General features: G+C 43.9%; 1 protein-coding gene across 1 annotated transcript in view; it reads left to right on the top strand.

Moving 5' to 3' along the window:
• Nucleotides 1-13,129, top strand: part of ADAMTS20 (ADAM metallopeptidase with thrombospondin type 1 motif 20) — a 162,481-nt gene that overhangs the window by 30,675 nt on the left and 118,677 nt on the right. Inside the window, exon 4 of the mRNA XM_062195093.1 lies at nucleotides 9,311-9,570. Coding sequence (XP_062051077.1) covers nucleotides 9,311-9,570 — 260 coding nt within the window. The remainder of the gene's footprint in view (nucleotides 1-9,310; nucleotides 9,571-13,129) is intronic.

The raw sequence follows: 13,129 nt of genomic DNA, 5'->3' as shown, positions 1-13,129 counted from the left end.
TGGGCACCGGTTGGAGACCTGGCTGCTCCACTTCCAATCCTGCTCTCTGCTATGGCCTGGGAAAGCAGTAGAAAATGGCCCAAGTGCTTGGGCCCCTGTACCCATGTGGGAGACCTAGAAGAAGCTCCTGGCTCCTGGCTCAGATCAGTGCAGCTCCGGCCATTGCGGTCAACTGGGGAGTGAACCAGTGGATGGAAGACCCCTCTCTCTCTCTGTCTCTCTCTCTCTGCTTCTCCTTTCTGTGTAACTGACTTTCAAATAAACAAATAAATATTACAAAAAAAGTAAAAAAGATTGTAGGCTCTGGAGTGAGCATTGCTTGTTTCCATGCCCTTCTGAAGGTGGAAGGCTGGGTACCGCTGTAGAAGGCTAAATGCCCTTCTCTTCCTGAACTTCTGCTGTTGTGTGTCACAGTTCACGTTGCTCTGTCGTGAAGCTGGCCAGCTCTTTTTTCTTGTTCCTCAGTGTCTCCCTTCTTGCCGCCTGTCTCCTTCCCCTTCTGTCCATGAACCCTTACTGAGCACTTGGGAGATGAAGAGCGCATTGCCCCGTGCTGTTCTTGGTGTTGGGGACTGTGTAGATTCTTGGTGGGGGAGTGGATGACAGTATTTAGTGTTGGGCTGGTGGCGAGGGACCAGTGAGGATCCGTGTTAAGGATGAGAGGAATGGGTTTTTCCTTAACATTAATCTTTCTGGACATAAATGAAGATCAGTGCGAGGGGCCGGAGACTGAAGATGATGAGGCTACTTGAGAGACTCTGTGGCCAGGTTTGCCTGGTTCTAACATTGTTCGAAGGTGAGATAGACTGGATGAGCTTAGAGGCAAGTTAGCTGTTTGGAGGAGGAGCAGTACAAAGATGGTTTTAACGGAGAAGTGGCCGTATGTGCTGACTAGATGTTAGAACTGGAGAAGTAAGGAGAGGAAGAGCCCAGATGTGGTGTGGGCTTGGCATGTGAGTTTTGGGTGTTGGCGGCCATTTCTCATGTTAGTAGAACAGCGAAAGTGAGGATGGGAGAAGAAAATGGCAAAACCAGTTTTTGTGTATTTTGAATGAGGTGCCTGTAGGACATTCACATAGAATTATGGACTTTTTTTTTTTTTTTTTAAATACAGACTTCTAACGACATTATTCAGCTAATTATTAGTACTTTATTTTCTTATGAATTACTATTGATTTTTAGCATTCTGCTTACATTCTAGAATATACCATGCTGTTAGAAGGGTTTTAGCCACTGATGTAACTTTTTAAAAAGAGCTGTTTGTTTATTTGACAAATTTATGCAGAGAGCAAGGGCAGAGATCTTTCATCAGCTGGTTTACTCTGCAGATGGCCACAGTGATCAGAACTGAGCCAGACCGAAGCCAGGAGCCAGGAGCTTTATCTGGGTCTCCCACATGGTCAGTAGGGGTCCAGACACTTGGGTCATCCTCCACTGCCTCCACTGCCTTCACAGGAAGTCAGGCATCTGGATCAGAAGTGGAGCAGCCAAGACATGAACCAGCTCCCATAGGTAGCAGCTTTTCCTACTACTCCATGACGCTGGCCCCCACTGATGCAATTTTTAAGAATTTTGTGCTCTACTGAGCAAAATATCACTGTGACGTGATGTGCATGTTTCTGTAGTTGGGTTTGGTCTAAATTAGTTTTGGATTATCATGCAATTGTTATTAATAAAGGGTAAGGTACTGTTTTAACTTCTGACATGATGCAGCTTAAATAGAAAGCAAAGCATTGCGTAGAAATGTAATCGAAATGCCAAATGTTCTTTTTTTAAGTAATTTTTTTGAAAGGCAGAGTTTAAGAGGGAGACAACCTTCCCCCACTACAGAAACACACACACACACACACACACCTTCTATCTGCTGGTTCACTTCCCTCAATGGCCACAATAGCTGGTGCTGGATTTCTCACAGGGATGGCAGGGCCCACGCACTTGGGTCACCCTGTAGTATGTCCCAGGCACGTTATCAGGGAGCTGGATCAGAAGTAGAGCAGCTGACACCTGAATTGATGCCCATTTGGGATGTCAGAATTCCACTGTTGGCCTAACCCACTGTGCCACAGTGCTGGTCCCATGAGTTGCCAAATGTTCCTTGAACTATAGTTTGAATTTTCATTTCTTTTATGCTTAGTGATGTTCATGGGTTTTTTTTCTCTACTTGTTACCTATTTGTTTATCTTATTTTGAAAATATTCAAGTAATTTGTCTATTGTTCATTGAATTATTTTCCTTTACTGGGTTATTTGAGTTCCTTATCTATCCTGGATGTTATCCTTTGTGTGGTGTATAGTTTGCGAATATTTTCTTGCATTCTGCAGGTGATCTGTTCAGTCTGTTGACTGTTGGCTTTGCAGAAACTTTATAACTTGATATAGTCCCAGTTGTCAATTTTTGCTTTTGTTGCCTGTGCTTTTGAGGTCATACCCAAAATATCTTTGCCAAGACAAATTTTCTAACATATTTCTGCTGTTTTCCTTCTAGTAGTTTCCTAGATTCAAGTCTTACATTTTTACATTTTTTATTCTCTTGTATAAATCTTATAGGCTCCTTCGTTAAAACATGTTTTTTTGGTCTGACTGGGTTATTTCAAAAGACCTATTTTAAGCTTAGAGGTTCTTTCTTTGTGATCTGGACTGTTGTTCAGCCTCTCGGTTTTATTTTTTACTTCATTTATTGAGGTCTTCATGTCAGGTGTTTCTGTTTGGTTGTTTTTTATGGTCTCCGTTTCTTTGCTGGATTTCTAATTCAGATTATGCGCTATCTTCCTAATTTTGTTGAGTTGTCTGTTTGCTCTTACATGTTGTAGTGTGTCCTTCAAACCACTCGTTTGAAGAATTTTTCAGGCAGTTTGTCAATTTCCTTTTCTTTGGGCTGTGTTGCTAGAGAGATACTGTGTTTCCTTGGAGGTGTCGTGTATTTTTTTCTCACTTCTTGTGTCCCTACATTGATACTGGTACCCCTGAAGGGTCAGCTTTACCACTTTGTAGGGTGGCTTTTGGAGTAAAAGATTTCTTCTGGCATTGTGTTGGCTGAGAAGGCTACATGGACTTTGGATCAAGGTGTGCCTCATAGCTCAGTATTTGGCCAGCTTGCTCAGTTGTATCGATAGTGGTAATTCCTGTGGCTGTCTCGGTGGTCTAGGCTGCGGGGTTTGCAGTTTGGTAGTTTGGTTGCAGCTGTCTTAGGTGGCATGGGCTAACCAGCATTTTGTGTGTGCATACCCAGCTGGCTATATGGGGCAGGCTGACTGTTGGGCCCAGATGAAGTTCCCGTAAGTGTCTGAGGGTTGTACTGGTACCTTCATGGCCCCGCAGGAGGCCAGGCTGATCAGAGTGGATCATCCAGCTGCTTCCCAGAGCCAAGAGCATGAGTCAGGTCTCCTGTTTGCTTCCCAGGGCTTCCGAAGGCCAGGTCACTTGGGGGAGGCTGCTCAGCTTCTTTCCAGGGCTGATGGCAAATAAGCATCACATCTTCCTCCTGGGGTGTTGGCAGGCCAAGCCACGGCAAGCTGACCTGCTCAGGGTAGGCTGCCTGGTGCTTCCTGGGGCCGAGGTTGGACGGGAGGGATACACCCCACTTCCTGTGGTTTGGAAGGCCTGAGCAGCTCGGGGCAGCCAACTTGGCTGCTTCTAAGTCCATTGTGAAGTATGCCGGGCCTCCTGGCTGGTTTGCCAGGAAGAGTGGGCTGAGCTCTGTGGATGGTTGACTTGCAGCTTCACTGGATTCCCTGGTGGGCGTGGCCTCAGAATGTTTCTGTGCATCAGAGACCTGAATGAGCAGGGGTGCAGCGTGGCATTGCGGTAGTGTGAGAGCCTCACAGCTCCCCAGAATGGGCTCAGGGCCTGTGACGACTGCAGGCTTGTCCAGTAGCAGATACGCAGGTGTCTGTGGCATTGGTGGGGACTCCCCCTGGACCCTCTTCTCGTGGTGTGAAGTCACTGTTGGTTTAGGCATGGTTTTGAGAGATGCCATGAGGGATGCTGTGTGCTCATCTCCTGTTCTCACAGGGCCGTCCTGGGTCTCTGTGCTCTCTGACTCCTGCACTCTGCCTACGCACCCTGGGGAAGTACCAGTTGCTCGTTCTTTGTTCTGGTTCGTGGTTGTGGCAGGAAGCACCTCAGACATCTGTGTTCAGCCATCTTGCTGGTGCTTTTGCTTTTTGATGGACAGATTTAACGCCTTTAGCTTTTGTGACAAGTGACTTATTTAGCTTTGTCCCTTTTGTTTTTGTTACTGCTGCTTATCAGCTGTGTGAGCATGTTCAGATTTCCCACCTGTGAAATGGGACCAGTGGCAGAACCTACCATGTGGTGTCATTGATTTAATATGAGAGTATTTTGAAAGGGTTATTGGAAATGGAATTAATAGATCAGTTTATTTTGGTGCAAAAATTTTTCAAGAAAAATTACCAGAAATATGCTTGTAGCTGTTATTTTATTTCACATTATGATACTCTGATGTTTCTTCATTTAAATATTTTTTAAAAAATTTATTTATTTTATTTGAAAGAGTTACAAAGAGAGGTAGAGACAGAGAGAAGGGTTTTCCATCCGCTGGTTCCCTCTCCAATTGGCTGCAACAGCTGGAGCTGTGCCGATCTGGAGCCAGGAGCTTCTTCCAGGTCTCCCATGTGGATGAAGGCCCAAGCACTTGGGCCATCTTCTACTGCTTTCCCAGGCCATAGCAGAGAGCTGGATCAGAAGAGGAGCTAGTTGAGACTAGAACCAGTGCCCATATGGGATTCTGGCGCTTTAGGCCACGGCCCTAACCCGCTGGGCCACAGCGCCAGCCCCTTCACATATTTTTAACAATTGCTATTTGAGATGCAGAGAGGATGAAAATGAGGGAGAGAACACTCCCATCCACTGATTGACTCCCCAAATGCCTACAAAGACTGGGGATGGGCCAGGGCTAAAGCCTGGAACTAAATCCAGGTCTCCTGTGTGTGTCAGAGTCATCACACTTACAATGCTCACCTTGATCCAGAGCCAATGTAGCCTACTCATCAGCTACATCACCACTGCCTCCCAGGGTATGTATTAGCAAGACTGGAATTAGGAGCAGATCTGGGACTTGAAGCCAGGCACTCTGATAGGGAACCCAAACATGAAGCCAGTATCTTAAACAGCTAGGCCAGATGTACATCTCAGATAATTTTATTTTCCTTCACTGTCTTTTGTTAACTTTTTGAAAACCATCTTTCCTGTTTCCCTGTTACACCACTCATTTCTCCCCTTCCTCTAGCCCATGTAACTACCATTCTGCTTTTTGTTTGACATAAATAGAATCACGTGCATTTGGCTTATTTCTCATAGCACCGCGTCCTCAAGGCTTATCCATGTTGTATATGACAACATCTCCTTCCCTGGAGGGCTCAGTGACATTCCATTGTACACGTGTCCATCACTTCCTTTATCTCTTTGTTGGTGGACATTTAGGTTGCCTACCACCTCCTGGATATTTTAAGTAATGCTTCAAGATACATGAGTATGTAAATATCTCTTCAAATCTTGTTTTCCATTCTGTTGACTACATACCTAAATCTAGAGGGGATTGCGAGACTATGTAGTAGTTCTGGTTTTAACTTTTTCAGAAACTTTTATGCTGTCTCCATAGTGGTTGTACCGTTTTTTTTTTTTTTTTTTTTTTTTTTATTTGACAGGTAGAGTTATAGACAGAGACAGAAAGAAAGGTCTTCCTTCTGTTGGTTCACTCCCCTAATGGCCGCTACAGCCGGCGCTGTGCCAATCCGAAGCCAGGAGCTGGGTACTTCCTCCCAGTCTCCCATGCGGTTGCAGGGACCCAAGCACTTGGAGGGACCCAAGCACTTGGGCCATCCTCTGCTGCCTTCCTGGGCCACAGCAGAGAGCTGGACTGGAAGAGGAGCAACTGGGACTAGTACCTGGCACCCCAACCGAGACTAGAACCCGGGGTGCCGGCACCACAGGTGGAAGATTAGTAAAGTGAGCCACGGCGCCAGCCGTGGTTGCACTATTTTTACAATGCCAGTTCCACCAGAGGTACACAAAGGCATGTTTGTCAACATTGTGTGTGTGTTTACATTGGCCATCCTAAAGGTTGTGAAATGAGATCTTGCTGTTTTTTTCTTTGAATTTCTCTAATAATTATTGATGTTGAGTATCTTTTCATGTTTCTTGACCATTTGCATATATCTTTGGAGAAACATTTATTAATATTCTTGCTCATTAAAATCAGGTTATCTGTTTGATTGTTGGATTGATGATTTTCAAATACATTCAGGCTGTTAATTCCGTATCAGTTAAATAGTTGGCAGACGGCTTCTCACATTCCATAGGTTGCTTTTTCACACTGTTGATTATGATCTTGGCACGAGAAATTTCTATATTAGATGTTCTTTGAGTCAGCCTTCGTTTACTTTAAGTAAAATACCTGGGAGGAGCTTGTAGTTTGGAGGTTAAAGTTCAGGGCTGAGTGGTCCTATGGATGGCATAGGTGGAGGCTAGTGCTGGCGAGTATGGAGGAATGATTACATAGTGAGCCAGGGAGCAGAGAGCGAGCAGCCAGGCAGAACTTGAACTCGAATAAACAGCCCTCTCTTGAGAGCCACCCTCCAATGGTAAACCCGAGTGACCTAACCATCTCCCACCAGACCTACCTCTGAAACACCGTAATTAGAACAAGTCTTCACCTTTAGTCCATTAAGCCTTAATATCAAAGAAGCAGATTTGGTCTGTGTAAGTCCTGGGAGACAGGTGCTATTCTATCCATAACAGGTATGGTCCCAGTTACCCATTTTTGCCTTTCTTGATTGTGATTTTGGTATCATTCCCAAGAAATCATTGTGGTACCCAGGTCATATTTCTTATCTCGGGTTTTCTTCTGGGAATTGTGTGTGTGTGTATGTGTGTGTGTTTTACTTTTGGATGTTAGTTTTCATATAGTGAGTTGTTTTGCCCCGTTTGTTGAAGTTGCTTACATCATATACATGAAGGCTTAATTCTCGGCTCTCTTCTGCTCTGGTCTGTGTATGTTTTGCTGTAGACGTTTTCATGGATGGATGTTTTCTTTCTCTTAGGAGAGCAGCTGCAATGTCATAGGGCAGATACGTGTCTAACTTAGAAATCAACAGATAGTTTCATAAAGTGATTATAGCAACACTTGGTGTGATCAGTTTTTGATTTTGGCCATTCTGGTGGACTGAATCATTTGTGTGTGTGTGTGTGTGTGTGTGTTTCTTGGCTGAATTGTTATTTGAAGTACTTAAGGTATCTGAAATTTTATCCTTAATTATATGATCACTAATTTTTGCTCCATTCCCAATAAGATAACATTTTTCTCAATTTCTAAACATTTTCTGATATAGATGAGGACTCAGTAAATGTTTATTTTGAATAAATTAAATGGATGATCAAAACATTAAATTTAACTTTTTCATGATAACTCTGAGATTGGTATCTAGGTACCTAGGATCTTCCCCAGCGTTCAGTAATATTTTAGTAGTTGAGTTGCCCCAGGAGAAAGCTGGTATGAAGCAGTTTTAGGACAGCACATTCTGCTGAATTTCCTATTGGAATAATTATAAAACCTAAGAGTGAAGTATTATTAAAACCAAGATAGGGGCCAGCGCTGTGGCACAGCGGGTTAACACCCTGGCCTGAAGTGCCGGCATCCCATATGGGCACCGGTTCAAGACCCGGCTGCTCCACTTCCAATCCAGATCTCTGCTAAGGCCTGGGAAAGCAGTGGAAGATGGCCCAAGTCCCAGTACCCACATGAGAGACCAGGAAGAAGCTCCTGGCTCCGGATCAGCGCAGCTCCACCCGTTGAGGCCAATTGGGGAGTGAACCATTGGATGGAAGACCTCTCTCTGCCTCTCCTCTCTCTGTGTATAATCCTGACTTTCAAATAAATAAATAAATCTTTAGGGAAAAAAAAAAACAAGATGGTTTTAGGAATTAGGGAAGTTCACCTAGACAGGGACTTCATTTTCTTTTTTACAGTCAGAGGATTGCATTTATATTTAAAAAGAAATGAATTATTTTTATAAAGTTTTAAGATTTTATTTATTTGAAAGGCAGACAGAGAGAGGGAGATATTCTGTCCTCTGGTTCATCTCCCAAATGCCTACAATAGCTAAGGCTGGACTAGGCTGAAGCCAAGAGCTCAGAACCTGATCAAGGTCTCCCGTGTAGGTGATAGGGATCCAAGTACTCGAGCTGTCACCTGCTGACTCCTGGGGTACACATCAGCAGCAAGCTGGGATTGGAAGTGGAGTTGGGATTCGAACCCAGCACTGTGATATGGGGTGAAGGCACCCAGAGCAGTGTCTTACCTCTGTGCCAAATGCCTGCCCCCCAAAAATTATCTTATTAATAAAAATGCATGCTTTTGTATTTATATCTCTTTTTTAAAGATATTATTTATTTGTTTGAGAGGTAGGGTTACAGACAGAGAGTGGGACAGAGCATTATAAAATTTATATCAATGTGATTTTTTGGTTTTGTATTACTGCTTATTGTTACATGACTTAATTTTCTGCATTTGTATTTTTACAACGTGTGCTTTTTAAAAATATTTATTTTATTTGAAAGGCAGAGTTACAGAGAGGGGGGTGGAGAGAGAGAGAGAGAGATATCAATCTTCCATCTGCTGGTTCACTCCCCAAATGGCTGCAACAGTTGGAGCTGGGCCAGACCAAAGTCAGAAGCCAGCAGCTTCTTCCAGGTCTTCCACGTGGGTTCAGGGGCCCAAGCATGTGGACCATTTTCTGCTGCTTTCCCAAGCATATTAGCAGGGAGCTGGATAGGGAGTGGAGCACCTGGGACTCAAACTGACGCTCACATGGAGTGCTGGTGCTGTAGACCATGGCTTACCCCATTACACCACAGCACTGGCCCCACAGTGTACACTTTCTTACATTGTGTAACAACCACTTGTTCTGTCTTGTGTTTTATGAAGTCCCAGCCTACAAAATGCGATTACTCATTGACGATTTGAGAAAAACAGGGCCTCCTTCATGATTTTATTTTCTACCCAGTGGTTAGTAAATATTTTTGAATACTCATACCTTTTGAAATAAGACTTAGATGTGGTTTTGTTAGTGCAGTCTGTGAAAATGTGAACATTTTGCAAACTTTTATTACTGTGAATAATAATCTTGTGATGGTGCTGTACAGTGTTGATGGAAATAATTTCTCTTTGCCCTTTTATGATTTCATATTGGAAGCAGATATGTAAGTATTAGGTATTTTTGGCTTTTCTGCTTTTTGCAGTATTTTGAGTCACATCCAGTTTAACGGCTTCATTGTTTCCTTTCTACTCCCAGAGAATCAAATAAAGAAAGCTGCTCTCGCATTTCGTAAGCACAGTAATGTGAATGCAGATGTTAATATAAAGAAGGGCATAGTTTTAGAATACCCTTCAAAAAATGCATCGTTGGAACATGAAAGGAGTCCGTCACATTCCAGGAACAAGCGGTTTTTATCGTACCCAAGATACGTGGAGGTCATGGTCACCGCCGACTCCAAGATGGCGCGTTATCACGGGCAGAATCTGCAGCACTACATACTCACCCTGATGTCAATTGTGAGTAGGCAAAACACGGCTTCCGTGCTTCCTAAAATGTCTTTCCACATGAATCTGGGTTTTTTCCACATAAAATTTAATGTTTTTTTTTTTTCCTAAAGTCTAGATATAAGTAAATTTTATCTAGGTAACATCTCACTGAGACGTAATTTAGATGTCTACACCAAGTATCACATTCTGGGACTGGGGCAGTTTCTAAAGCATTTGCACATCTCTGAAATGACTCAGAAAATGCTGGACTCATTCTCATTTCTTCACACGACTGGCTTCTGCCCTCTAGTGACAGCGAATATCCTAGTTGCATTGATCTTTGCTTGGCATTTTAGAACTGGACCCTGTTTCTGCACAGAAGAACTATAGTATTTTTACTGTTACTACATTCTCTATATCAGAACCTGAGATGTGTGAGCTTTATCCATGAGTTTTGGGGAATGATGGCGTAAGCTGTTGCTAAGAAAGCTGTCTCAGTAAATGTGGAATTTGAGACCACAGTGGCACGGAGTCTTCATCTGGGGTTGCTGTCAGTGTCCAGCAGTGGTGGTGCCAGTATCCACAGAACAGATTTCCAACACAAGTGGAGTGCACTGTTCTGTGTTTGTGGCAGCCCCTGTTTCACATATACCAGTGCACACACACACACACACACGCTTTACTTTGTGGAGCATTCTGGAATTTAGGACTACTTCTTTTTTGTTTAGTTTTAGTTTAGTTTTTTTGGGGGTAATTGCTAATGGTTTCCCCTTTCATGCTCAGAAGTGTCCTGGTTTAGTTGATGAGTTACGCGGTCCCCTCTTTATACAGATTCACGGTTTTCTGTAATGCATCTCAAGGCTGGGAGTAATACTGCAAGGAATCAATGGATAAAGAGATTTGGCCAGGACAGCCGTAGGGTGTTTTAAATCCCTCTTGGCTGGAAATCCTCAGTCAAGTTCAGTTTGACCTGAAGATCATCGAATTCTGTACTTTTCTTTATGTATGGCATTGTTTATCAGTTTTTGTCATTGTATCACCATCTTTCTTACCTAAATGCGGCATCTGGTCAGTCGGTGCTCAACAAATAATTGTTGTTAAACAAAAGAAAGTAAGACTCCTGCTTTTTTCTGAATGTGGTGCGTTGTGCTGAACACAAATGATCCATAAGTTTTCCTGGAATTATATGATGTAGACACTCATTTCTTGACTTGAATTTTTAAAATGACAACAGAACTATGGGTAGGAATTTATCCTGATGAAATTTTTTAAATTTCCGGATTCAAATTCATCATCTAGTTGTATACTTACATGAATGTGGGGTGGGATCCTCATGTCGAAGGGATCCTGTGAGAACTGTGATATGGAGGGGGTGAGTTGGTTCTCAGGATATTGTATCCATTGTATGGAATAATGGAATCAGCTTCACAGTTGAAAATGATTAGGAGAGAGGACATTCATGCAGAGAGTTGAGTGCGGGCAATAGTGAGGGAAAATACTGCATTTTTAAATGCACCAGGTTTTGAAACGTAGTAAATGACAGCTAATGTTGGTGGAATTCCTGACAGGAAGTAAAGGAACACAAGAGAACTTCCTCAAGAGTGATTCTGGAATAGCTCTGTGAATGTCTGATAATAGCATCCTCAGAAAAGTCTTGTTTCCTGTATTTTACAATGAAATCCATGTCAGTGCTGCAAAGTGATGTCTCTCTGATGTACTGTGGGATGCCTTGGGGTAGCTGAAGTTATCCATGGGAGTTTGAAAGGCAGAGTTGGAGCAGGCTTCTTTGGGTATTGTGGAAACCAGGTCTGCATTGAGACTGCAGGAAGCCTCAGATCGGTGCTAGTCCTGCTCATGTCAGTGCATGTCCTGTGCATGTCACTGTAAGATAGTGCATGTCATGTGCATGTTGCTGTAGCTAGTGCATATCTTGTGTATGTGACTGTATGATAGTGCATGTCCTGTGTATGTGACTATATGATAGTGCATGTCCTGTGTATGTCACTGTATGATCGTGCATGTCCTGTGTGTCAATGTAAGATAGTGCATGTCCTGTGTATGTCACTGTATGATAGTGTGTGTCCTGTGCATGTCACTGTATGCTAGTGCAGGTCCTGCATGGACAGTGCATGTCAGTGTATGTCCTGTGAATGTTGCTGTATGCTAGTGCATGTCCTGTGCATGTTGCTGAATGATAGTGCATGTCCTGTATGTGTCAATGTAAGATAGTGCATGTCCTATGTATGACACATATGATAGTGTGTGTCCTGTGCATGTCACTGTATGCTAGTGCATGTCCTATGCATGTCACTGTAAGATAGTGTAGATCCTGCATGGACAGTGCATGTCAGTGTATGTCCTGTGCATGTTTCTGTATGCTAGTACATGTCCTGTGCATGTTGTTGTATGATAGTGCATGTCCTGCGTAGACAGTGCATGTTCTATGTATGGCTGCACATGCCCTGTGCATGTCACTGTATGATAGTGCATGCCACTGTATGATAGTGTGTGTCATGGACAGTGCATGTCCTGTGCGAGACTGTGCAGCTCAGTATATGTCCTACACGTGTCTGTGGCAGTGTATGTCCTGTGCAGATCACCTCCCAGAGTTTAGTCCCACTAGGGGAGAACATATTTCCATCAAAGATGGGACTTCTGTGGTTGCAGTCACCTGGTTTGTGTTCAGCTTTGATTTTCTGGGAGATAGATGCTGCTGTTTTGAGGAAGAGAGGACCAGGCTGAAGCCAGGAGCCAGGAGCCAGGTGCCAGGAGCTTCTTCTGATCTCCCACTTGGGCCACCTTCCACTGCTCTCCCAGGCACGCTAGCAGGGACCTGGATGGGAAGCGGAGTAGCCAGGACTGGAACCTGTGCATATATGGGATGCCGGCATTGTAGGCAGAGGCTTAACCGTCTGTACCATAGTGCTGGCCCTGCAGTGGGTTTTTGAATATCTTCTCTCTCCTCTCGAAAGGTGGAATTGCAGATTTCTAAATACATGGGTTTAGTGTTTTCTTCATTCTTTTCATCTCTATTCAAAAGAATGCTCAAATGAGGATACAGGAAATTCAGCAGACTTAATGATTTCCATGAACCAAGAATTCAATCTGAGTCTATCGTGTGCCACCCAAGCATGCAGACCGTCTTCTGCTGCTTGACAGAGTGCAGTATTAGTGAGCCTGAGAAGTGGAGCAGCCGGCACTCACAACCAGCGCCTGTATGGGGTGCTGACAGCAGCTTCACTGGCTGTGCCACAGTGTCAGCCCCATAGATTAATTGGTGAAGAGCAGAGGTCACAGCTGCATTCATGGATAGTCAGTGCTGAAGATGGAAGGAGGCTTAGTAAACGTGACAGACTCTTCTGGATTTCCCGGACATTGTTAGCTTTCGTCTTTAAATGCCTCATGTCCTTGGGAACCCTTGGTCCTGGGTGAACTGAGACGGTCACACGTACCGCAGGGAGAGCATCAGAACTAATCTAGCCCAGGGTGTGAAGTCCATTTCCAAGATCAGTCTGTGGGGTCCGAGGAGTGTGGGCTGCATCTGAGTGTCGTGGTTGTTCCCGCTTAAGGAAGTAGACTTGAGAGTTCT

This window comes from Lepus europaeus, chromosome 6 (assembly GCF_033115175.1).
Source record: "Lepus europaeus isolate LE1 chromosome 6, mLepTim1.pri, whole genome shotgun sequence".
Classification (NCBI taxonomy): Eukaryota; Metazoa; Chordata; class Mammalia; order Lagomorpha; family Leporidae; genus Lepus; species Lepus europaeus.
This window is presented reverse-complemented; position numbering and strand designations above follow the sequence as displayed.